This window comes from Propithecus coquereli, unplaced genomic scaffold, assembly GCF_000956105.1.
Source record: "Propithecus coquereli isolate 6110/MARCELLA unplaced genomic scaffold, Pcoq_1.0 Scaffold65, whole genome shotgun sequence".
NCBI lineage: Eukaryota > Metazoa > Chordata > Mammalia > Primates > Indriidae > Propithecus > Propithecus coquereli.
Window position 1 is genome coordinate 7,387,930 of NW_012152507.1, and position 11,387 is coordinate 7,399,316.

General features: G+C 39.8%; 1 protein-coding gene across 2 annotated transcripts in view; it reads right to left on the reverse strand.

The window, feature by feature from the left end:
• SESN3 (sestrin 3) overlaps positions 1-6,979 on the reverse strand; it is a 69,451-nt gene extending 62,472 nt beyond the window's left edge. The window contains exon 1 of one of the 2 annotated variants that reach the window (XM_012660069.1): positions 6,602-6,979. Coding sequence is in view for 1 of the 2 variants with exons in the window: in XM_012660067.1 (XP_012515521.1) it covers positions 5,239-5,316 (78 nt within the window). In the remaining variant the exon portion in view is untranslated. Of the gene's footprint in view, positions 1-5,238; positions 5,547-6,601 lie in introns of those variants that run through there. The other variant, XM_012660067.1, reaches the window with a different exon arrangement.
• Between the last annotated feature and the right edge of the window lie 4,408 nt (positions 6,980-11,387).

Below are 11,387 nucleotides of genomic sequence, written 5' to 3' on the forward strand. Positions count from 1 at the left end.
TTTTTATTCCTTCCTCAAGGATATTCTTAAGTGAAATTGGCCTTTTTTCCTACTGCTGAGTGTGTGGTGGTGAAGAATACAGTGACTACTATTTGGTGTCACTTCCCTGATTTATACTAAGAGACCAGCAGTTTTACCCCAACTGCTTTTCCAGGCAGTAAAAAAGGCAAATAAAGTCTTAGTATAATTATGAACATAGTTTTGATCTCTCGGGCCTTCTGAAAGGGTCTTGGACAACCACAGGGGTATAAGGATCACACTTTGAGAACTGCTACTTTATCTTATGAGGGAATTAATCAAACAACTGTTAGAGAAATAATAAAAGTAGCCAGCTTACTTCTCTCCTAATCCTCCAGTTGATCTGCAATAATATATCAAAAGAGTGGCTAACTTTCATACTTCTAACCAATATTACCTAGAGAATTTTAGGTACCTATGGGCAGTCCACAGATGTGGAAGCTGGGAGTGGGGATATTCCCCAGCAGCCTCAATTCTACAGGGGACAATTAGAATACAGTTTATTACAGAGGCAGTATTAAGAATTAAATGAACATCTTATTAGTTGTATGACAGGGACCATGTGAGAATCAACCGAGATAATGTGAAAAGCACTCTAAAATTTGTGAAGGTCAATACAAATTTAAGTTATTACAACCCAATACCTTCAAAAGAAAAAATGAAAAGGATCAAGAGATGGGGAGAAAAAATTAAGATACTTTTACTTCCATAACTCTTCTCCTAAACTAAAATAATTAAAAATTCTTTACCCTAGATTCAACCCCACCTTTATTAAGCAATCATCCTTAATTCTTAGTCTTTTCAAACCAAATATCAATTCCCTTATCTGCTAAAGTATTAATGAGACAATTTAATTATTTGAAAAAGCAAAAGCAATGCACTGGATTATTATTTAAGTGAAGGAGATCAGAAGGGTAGAAGAATACAAATAGAAATATGGAAATCAAAAATAAGTAAAAAGGCCATTCACATTAAAAGCATAATCTTTTCCTCTCATTTATAGGCAATAATTAGACAGGACAGAAAAGTGGATATTAACCAAATTACTCAGTATATATTGAAATATATTCCTATAACACAAAAAACTAAGGTATTCTGGAAAAAAGGGAAATATATATAGGTTTGTCCTTTTCTTTCTTATAGTTATACTTCATGGTTTACAAAGTACCTTAACACACATCTCTCTCAAACTATGCAGCAATTTGTAAGGCATGTAGAAATTATCTACATTTTACAGATAAAACTAGACTTCAAAATTAAAAGACCTATCAAAGACTTATAAGCACATCTTGTGGCTTTCAGTATCACTATATTAGTTATGTTTTTTATTTATTTGATAGTGGGGAGTTGGGGGAAGCAATAGAGTCCCTTTTACAAATGAAATCTTGTATTGAACCTGAACTTAAAGGCATATAAATATACCAAGCAACCACTTTAATAAGTATTTTAGTTATAAAGTAATAATTATTGATAACAATAAATTCGTATTCTCATAAGTAAAAATTAAACATAAGTAGATATGGAAGGAATCTTTTTAAAAAGGCCTGTGCCTTCATAATCAATGACAATCTTCTCTTCAATGACATAGTAACAAAAAAGTTCAAATATATGTACAAAGATAACAGAGCAAGTTGTAATTCAAGGCCTGCACAAGAATAGTCTGGTCACAAAAGATAATTGTGGTAGGCTCCAATGTATCAAAATTATATATTACACATTTGGGAGTAGCTGTACTTTGAAATTACAATTCAAAAATAATTTAAATACTTAAAATTTAACACAACTCAAGAATTTTAAAACCCTGAAGCATCTTAGGGCACCATAGAAAGCGGTTTGAAAATCACTGCATAAAGGTTTGCCATCATGAATTCACTCTACTAGTCCATAGATAAAGTGAATCCATTCTATTGGCTAAACCATATAAAATTGCTATTCGCTGACAATATTGACTACAAAAACGAGGTTCATATGGTTAAACCTAATATTTTTCATTTTAATTTGGCAGTGTCTATGCTTATAAAACCAATAAAAAGTTGTCAAAATATGCTCATATAAGAACCTAAACATATTAAGAATTTTTAAACCTTAGATCCTCTAACTTGCAGTGCAAAGTTCTATTCACTTAAGTGGTACTAACTGCTCAATACTCAAAGTACATCGTAATTTGCCACTTTTTATTTACTGGAAGATGAGTGGACAATTACCTACCTTCCTCAATGCAGTTTGGCACTCCACTTTTGAAATTAAAAGGATCACACCATCTAGTTGTCACTGGAATTTTTTCAAGTAAAATGTATTATACTTCAAAACTCATTAACTTTACAAAGTAAATAGAAGCACTTCCTCTTTTATTAAAAACTTTATTGAATTACCTCATCGACAACAGAGCAAGTTAGGCTTAACAGGAGTTATGGATTGGAGGATGGTTTTGTTTGCTCCTTTGTTTCTAGATAAGGTTTCTCTCTCCATTCTTAGGTTTTTACTGACCTAAGCTTCCCAAATTAGGTACATTCAATATTTATTTTGGAAGACACTGAATCAGAATTGTAAAGGCACCTCTAAGAATAAATGTGATTCTCATACAATATACAATTCTTCAGATATTGGGTTAAACCAAATTATTTCATTAGAAGGTGAATTCAGTTCCTTTTGAAGTTCCTCTTAAATTCAACACATTGCAACAAATTAAGCTACTTATTGAGAGAAAAAGGCTTTCTGCCACATATAAAGGTGACTCTTCCCTCATCATTGATGACAATTATAATAGCAAAGAGTAATTCACACTGGATGCATATGAGTTTCATTCTTCCTTTATGAACTATACCAAACTAAAATTCAAAGTACTACGATTTGCTTGGCTATTATTAAACATTTTATTAAACAGAAAAAACAAGATAAATTCAAAGAATCACATTTTGAGAATTATAGATGAATTTTACTTAAATTCTTTCTATTAATAAGAAAAACATGTCTTTATTAGAAATACATTCTTACATGCTATATTTAGAATGAGGAAGAATTTAAAATGCTAGATGCTGATTTCTTTTAAGAGCACTTAAGAATGGCACTCTTAAAAAGCTACAGATGTTCCAAGTCATGTCATAACTGGCTGAAACAATCCCATTTCCATCTAAGTTATTTTATGCTACTGCATGAATCAATATTAAATACCTTGGAGTTACTAAAAACTGGAATATTGGCAGAGATGTGCACAGCAATTATAAAATATTAAAAGGTATATACTTATTTTCCATAAACTTCTTTCTTTTAATAAAGGCTAGAAATGAGGATGTTCTTTTCAGGTAAACAGAAATAGTTTCTCAAAAGCTAAAGGAAAGATGTAAAGATGTCTCAAATGCTAGTAAAGTATCATGGATCCATAGCCATAGTTCTCTCTCAAAAAAAATAAAATAAAATATACTTTGACACCTAATATCATCTCCAAACATTTTATTGGCTTAATAAATTGCCAGAGCCATTAAAAACATTTATCAAAGTCAATATAGTGCTTTTTTTCTCTTATACAATTAAAAAACATAACTTGCTGTCATTTTAACCAGGCCTGAATTTAATCAAACATGTCCCAAACAGCACATTTTTTTCATGTCAAAGACATAACATCACTTTTAAAGTTAGGAAATAATATTTTCTAAGAAGCTAAGTTCAGATGACATCTGTCTCTGCAGTGAAAGAGTTAACATTCGACTAAGCTGATCTGCACTTCTGATCCATTACATTTCTCACAAGCTGCCCTACAATGAGCTGAGCAAGTATCAACTGTAATTTGATCCCAGAGTTTATGGAAAAAAATAACTGCACATACTCAACATGCACGTTTAATAGAAATCTGTTTCAAGAGAAACATATCCAATAAACACAATTTAAGGCATATTTAAGTGTTCGATTAACTTCAAATCTGCAATCCCTTTGCTCTCCTCACGCTCTCAAATAAAATAGGAAAAAAAAAAAAAAAAAGCAGCAGCCCTACTGCAGGGAAAAGAGGCTTGAAAAACAACTTTGATTGGCACTTGGCCTGACCCACAGAGGAAGAAAAACAGTTTTTGGACAAAGAGCGCAAATATTTGAGCTTGCTTACTTATGTGCTTTTTTTCCTTCCTTTTTTTTTTCTTAATATATAAAGAACATCCTAAAGTGAACCGTATTTAGAGAAATTGACTAAAAACGGTACCATATTTATCTCGGTCTTTCAGTCTCGATGCATTTGCACAGCTCAGCAATTTTAATTCATTTGTACTGGACAAACAGAAGCATCTCACTTAATGAAATGTAAAAATAGAGCTTGGATAAGAATAAATCGATTATAATGTTACCCAGAAGTGGCTGTTAAAATCTGATTAAAAACTCTTGTCGGTCTATAGAGACATTTTTTCATCCCCTTCCCCATACGCCCCCACCCCCACGGAGAGATTAAGCCAAGTAAGCTAAACAATACAAGAGTAAACTTTCTATCAGTCACTCTGGAAAGCAGCAATAAATAAACTGATGGTGCGTCTGATTTTTCTGGATCAACACGGGGTGGGGGTGCTAAGGAGGGATAACCCACGTCCACCTCAGTCTCCTCCTCCCCCAACTTCAGCTTGAGAAACTGTAAGGTCGAATAGCATTTCCCATGGGCATAAAGTTCAAGATGCTCTACTAGTTCCTTTCATGGCTGAACTATAGACACAGGACGACCATCAAAAGAATGTGAAAAGGGGGTGTTGGGTAAGGCACGCAAGGCAGAAGCAACCGAATAAACAAAAACAGCACCCGCAAGAGTTAGCCTCAGCAAAGCGGAGCCGGGTTCCTCAAGCCCAGACCAGGCTGCTCTGATTTCACACTGACCTCCATCGACAGCTCAACTGCACAGAAAGAAGGATCGAGCGGGTCCCTCCCTCCCTCCCTCCGCCCTAGGAGCAGACCTGGAGTACCAAGGTAGGGAGGCGAGCCGGGTAACAGACCACAGGCATTAAAAAAAAATTTTTTTTTTAAAAATCCCAACCCTTCGGTACTAGCGTCTGTCCCGGTGGAGATGAAAAACAGCAGCGGTCGGAACCCTCCACCCTCAACGCACGCCCCCTTTTTTGGTCTCCGCGTAGGGACGGTGCCCGAGGATCCCACTGAGCCTTGCTCCCCGTGGGGTGCGCCCGGGGCCGAGCACCCGCGCCCCGGCGGGCAGGAAGCGCCCCTCTCGGGCCGGACCCCAGGCCGAGCCCGTACCTTCCGCAGCACTTTCCGGCAGTTGGTACAGAGCAGGTAGTTGGCGGCGGCGGACGGGCTGCTGCCTCCCCGGTTCATCGTGGCTGCAGGCGGGCGCCGAGGGCGAGAGCGGACGGCGGGCCGGGTTCGGGCTGTCACTGCCGCCGGCCGCGCCGCTGCGGGGCCGGACCGTGTCCCCGCAGCCAGCCGCGATTCAGCCTCAGCCTCCTCAGGGCGGGATGTCCGGATGAGAGGCGACGGCCCGAGAGCGAGCGGCGCTGCCCGAGGCGACCACCGCGGCGGCTGCCCAAGCGACGGCGGAGACGGCGGCGGCTGCTCCTCACCGGCCCGTTGTTCCACCCGCCCCCATCCTCCAGACCCCCGCCCCCGCCAGGCTAGGAAGAGCAGCCGCCACCGCTGCTGCCGCCGCCGCCGCAGCCGCCGCAGCGCCTCAGTGCGGCCCCGCCCCCGCCGCCCCACCACCTTCACCACCTCCACGCTCTGATACCGCCCCCTCCCGCCAATCGGACAGCTCCGGCCACGCCCCCAGGGAGCTAACCCACAGCCAATGAGCTCCTAGAGCCCGGCTGGGAGCCGTGCCGGCCAATCGCAGGGGCCTAGGACGCCTTGAATCTCCGGGCAAGTTAAGTTTATCTCCGAGGCTCGGAACTGAAGGGAGATGGAGGGTTAGTTAGGTAATGGAGTGGGAGGGAATATGGCTTGCTCTGCTCCACCAATAAGAAAAAGAGGGTGTGTCGCATGCAAATATATGGACGCTCAGCCCCACCCCCAGTACAAGCCACGCCCCCTTCCTCCAGGTCCCTGCCGAAATGGTGGGGAGCGTGAGATAAATAGCTGGGAGCTATGGCTCACTAGAGAGTGTAAGACTGAGCTGAACATTTCCTCATCTCTTGAGAAAGAGAGACGGAGGGACAGGTTAAACGTTCCTTCTGTCAGCCACAATCTAAGTTTAGCTGTGAAGAACACTGCAGTTATGTAGCAGTTTGCATACAGGGATCTCAAAGAACTTTATGCATCATTTATTGTGAACCTTGTTTTTGCAAAACACCAGTTACCTGAGGCTTGGGAGGGGGTAGGAGATAAAATGTCTGAGGTATATTTGTAGAATTACTGGGGGGTGGGGGAGTAAACACAAAACCTCTGGTTTAGCGGTTTCCTTCTCTATCTGAAGCATCTTATCTCAGTCCTCTTAGAGATGAAAGTTCCTTTATGTATCCAGCACAAAAAGGCCAAAGAGGTTTGTCCTCTCACTCAAAAGTCCTTCCTGAGGCAGCTGTTCGGATACATGCAGAGCACAGGGCCCTGCTTGGGAAGGAAGGTTCAGAGAACAAATTGCCGTTTAAAACTATTAGGCCAGACCTGCCTGTTCCAAAGCTAAAAATGGTGAGTCAGGGATTTAGCGTCCGCCTTCTGGGGAGAGAAGGCAAATGTAATTGGGGGAAGCGCTGGCTGACCGAGTGTGGGTAGACGGGAGGGTGGGGGAGGGGGTCGGGTCTCCCGAACGGGCCGGCAACGCGCGTGCGGGTGGGATGCAGGTTCCTGATGTTAGACGCCCGAAACCTGCTCCCGAGTGAGAACAAAGGCAAGCGCAGAGCGAGAACCTGATTGGTGCCCGGTCCTCACCGGTGTCCTCCCGGCCGCGGAGATAACTTGCATCGCCCACTGGCACGGAGCGCCGTGCTCGCTCCCCACCCGGCCTTGGCCGTGACCACAGGACTATACGTTATGACATCACCTGTTTTCGATTTTTAGAACCTGATTAGTATTCTCGGCTTCTCCTTTTTTAAAGGTCCTTAGTGTACCAGGATTCGTGAAGGCCTGCAGTTCGCAGGATGAAATCTGTGGACAAGATTTAAAAGAACGGTTTCACTGGTTTGCATTTCTTTTCTTTTTAATTTAAAAAACTACCCTGGTTTCCTTAGGGATTCAGTGTGGTGTTGTGATGCAAAATCAGAAAGGTACACTTGGAGGAGCTAGCAAGTTTAGCATATCAAAGCTATTAGACCAAATTGTGCGGTTAAAACTGCCAATCTCCTCATTTCTCAACAGCTGTCTCCTCTCTGTCCCTTTTAGAGACCAACAAGTATAAACCAAGTATACGCAGGAACAAAGGAAATTGAAATCTGCCGGTTTCAGGTTTAAATAGATTACCATAGACTGGAAAACCCCAAAAGGGTCCAAGTTACGTGACTGGGTAAATGTGTTGATCTGTTTAGCTTGTGACAGCTAAAGGTCACTGGATGCTGTGCAGACTTACGAAACCTAGCATAGCAGTGGTGTTGGAAAGGTGCTCAAGAATCAGAAGAAATTGGAAAACCAAGAAAATTCAGCAAAGGAAGGAATTACCACATGCCCTTCAATGCAGAGAACCAAGAAATCCAGGGAGAAAGTCAGCAAGGCACAGTTTTTCTAAGAACTGAAACACATATGTGTCCCCATTTAGTGGTAAATTTCTTGGGCTATGTTCCTAGCTGGTTCTGTTTTTTAAAACAGATTTTATGTGAGTACTTTTTAAAGGAAAGGAGAAATTGAAGGATGAAGTGCATTTTTGAGCAGATTGAATTTTCTCAAGTAGTATTTTAACTTCATATTGTTTTCGAACACATTCTTCTTATAACCTTTTCTTTTCTTTTTTCACTTAACAGCTAAAATCCTTTCGCAACAAGGTCCTTTAAATTCTTCAGTATCTAAATCCCCCAGAAAGGAAAGCCAAGAGAGTTCAGCCCTATACAATTACACCCTGTAACAAAGCTTGCTAAGGGGGGTTTTAGAGAATTAATGTCATTAATGATATATGGGTCAGATGATGGTTCTCTCTACCAAATTCCTCCAAACTTTTATAATATTTATTGTCTATAGTGCCACTTATTTGACAGTTAATCATGAACTGCACTGTGACATTTCTTATATTGAACCATTATATATGTTTTTATGTTCCATCACTGAACTACTCAATGCCAGTAACTCATTCTCAACACACAACCACCACTCTTTCTGGTCCTAATACCTTCGCTCCCATCATGCTTGTTCTCCTCTCTCATGGTCAAGTCCAGCTTCTGGATCCCTCCTTTCTCTTTCATTCTTCACCTGGCCTTCCTTCCTTTCTTAGATAGTCTGTATACCATAAAGAGAATGTGATTTAGAGAGTAAGTGATTCGCAAATCGGGGCTCACACTGATAGTTAAGAGGGAAAGAAACAAAAGCCTGTTCTTTTGATTTCACACAGAGCTAGGAGAAAGTCCACCCTTATTGTTATCCACTATGTCTAAAACAAGGAAGAACTTTAGAAAAGTAGGATATGGATGAAAATTATAATCAATGTTGAGAACTACTTTTTAATTTTTTATTATAAAATTAGGATGATAATTCATTAAATATTTTACATTTTAAAACTCTATTAGATCATAATCACTTTTCCTCATTCTTTTAAAATATGATTTTTTTTTTGCAAGGAATGCATAGAATCACATGGCTTGGATGTATTGTAATTTATTTAACTATTACTCCATTGTTGAATATGTAGGCTATTTCTGGTTTTTCATGATTGTAATGATGGTGTGATAAACTTCCTCATACTTAAATTTCTGGCAGCATCTCTGATTCCTAGACATGGAATTTCTAACTAAAATACTATGAATATGTCTCTTGGTGCAACTTACTAAAATATTTTGTGGAGAGGTTTAAATAAGAACACAGGCAAGAGCAATCATTTGAAAGCACAAATCTGATCTGTCATTCTCGTGCAGAAGGCCTGTCAATATTGCACTTACCTCTACCTCTAATCCCTTCTCCCTCCTTCTGCCATTTTTTTCTCCTTTGAAAGGTTTCCTGATAGAGTCAAGTATCTGTAGTATCTCACTATACCTCTTCTTTACCATCAAGCTCACTACCAAAATGATTGTTTTAAGTTGTTTTCTCATTAGACTTCAAACCCCTTGAAGGGAAGGGTAGAGTTACATTTCCTTTGTCTCCGTGGCTTCTAGCTCAACCCACAGCTCAGCAAAGTGCACTGAAAATCTTAGAGAAAGCAATGAGTTTAACTCTATAAAAAAGGGCCCCAGGCCAGGCACTATGACTCATACCTGTAATCCTAGCACTCTGGGAGGCCGAGTTGGGAGAATCGCTTGAGCTCAGGAGTTTGAAGTTGCAGTGAGCTTCAATGACTCTACTGCACTCTAGCCAGGGGGACAGAGTAAGACTCTGTCTCAAAAAACAAAACAAAACAAAAAAATAAAACAAACAAACAAAATGGGCCCCAATAAATATTTGTGAATTGAATTGTTCAAAAAACCCACTGCTTCAGAGCAGGGAGATTGGGTTCATGTCCTTACCTGTCACCAATTCCTTCTCTGACATTGAACGTAGTGACTATTATGACTTGGGGCTTGCTATCTCTTTTATGAAATGAAAGCTCTTGCCACAAGCCAGGGGTGTAGGGAGGGTTGAGGGAAATTTTTTGTGTATAGTGCTTTTGAAAGAAGTTACCCTGTTAATAATATGCTGTGACTTTGGACTTGAAGTTGTTTACTTCTCTAGATACTCTCATTCTATTGACCTAAGAACTGGGCCTCTCTATAGTTCCTAAATAAGGATTCAATTGAAAAAATCAATTACTAAAGATATTTTAAAAATTCCATTTCTTGGGACAATAGGTCATTTTCTAACATTTTGCTTCTTCAGACTTCTTTTTCTTTCTCCGGAGGACACCCAAAGCATTTGGATTGCAGGGAAAGTGCTGCATTATTTACAAATTTGCAAATACTGTAATTTGTTTCTTGCACAAAGGAATTCACACTTCACACAATTGTAAATTGATTGCTCCCTTAGAGCTGTTAATTTGATTCCTGCTATTTTTTCCTATGGCCAAGACCAATACTACTCCAAAGAAGAAATAAGGGGACCTGATCCCAAAGAGGCAACTTTGGTTCTCACCCCCATTCTACCTCCTTTATCACCCACCTACACCAAGAAAATTATTCTTACCAAAGCTCATTTGCAAAAAACAAATATTTCACCGAGATCCAGATTCCTGTCAGCCTTCTCATCTAACCTTCCCTCTCTCGGTTTTCAGCATCTAACCCCACTATGAAGCAGGCTACCAGTGAAAGGACTACAGAGGTGGGGTGTGCTGTTTGTGTCTTTGTTTGGCCTGTACAATGTTAGCTGGCACAGCAGCGCTTTCAAAAAAATTGAATTGCTTTCAAATATTTATAATTTAGGAGATTTTTTTATGCCAAAAATCTGGATTTCCAGTTTCTTTTGAAAAATTATCAGATGTAGTCATCTGCAGATTACTGATCTCTTAATTGTCACTCTTTAAGTTTGTCATAGAACATGAACTGAAAATAAATTTGTCATCTCTTGACTATAGCAAAAGCTAAAGAAAGGGGTCAAATGCAAAGAATATTATGATGTATGATGTCGGGTATTCTGACTATATATATATAAATATATACACACATGTATACACATATGTACATATTATATATAAACATATACATATATATATATTTTTTTTCACAATGGGGAGGACAGTTGCCTAACTAACAAGGGACTACTATGTTCTTTATACTGCTAACTTCCTATTCTATCTCTGCCCATATCCCCATTCTAATAGTTGCTTTAGGAGAAAGGGACGACAGGGAATGTGGCAATAGAGGAAGAGCAAGGAAGCCAAGCCTGGTACATTGTAGGTGTTTTCTTGGATGGGTAGTATCACACAGAGGCTAAGAGCCCTGGCTCTGGAGTTGGATATGAATTTGAGTACTGACTTTGCCTCTTACTAAATAGATGACTTTGGGCAAGTTACTAAATATCTCTACACTTCAGTTTCTTCATCTCTGAGATGGGGTAATAATGCTACCTATCTCAAAGGGTGATTGTAAAAATGGACTGAGATAATGCATTATAGTACTCAGCAAAGTGACTGGAACACTGTGAGCCCTCAATAAATGTTGTCTGTGAGTTGCCACAATATGAAGAATGTTATACTCTCCACATACTGTGTGACCTTGGTCTAGTTACTTAACTTTTCTGTGTCTCAATTTTCATCATCTGCAGAAATGAGGATATTAAGATTAGCTTAGTCATAGAGTTGTTTTGAAGATTAAATGAGTTCTTTGTAAAGTACTTTAAAACAATGCCTAGCT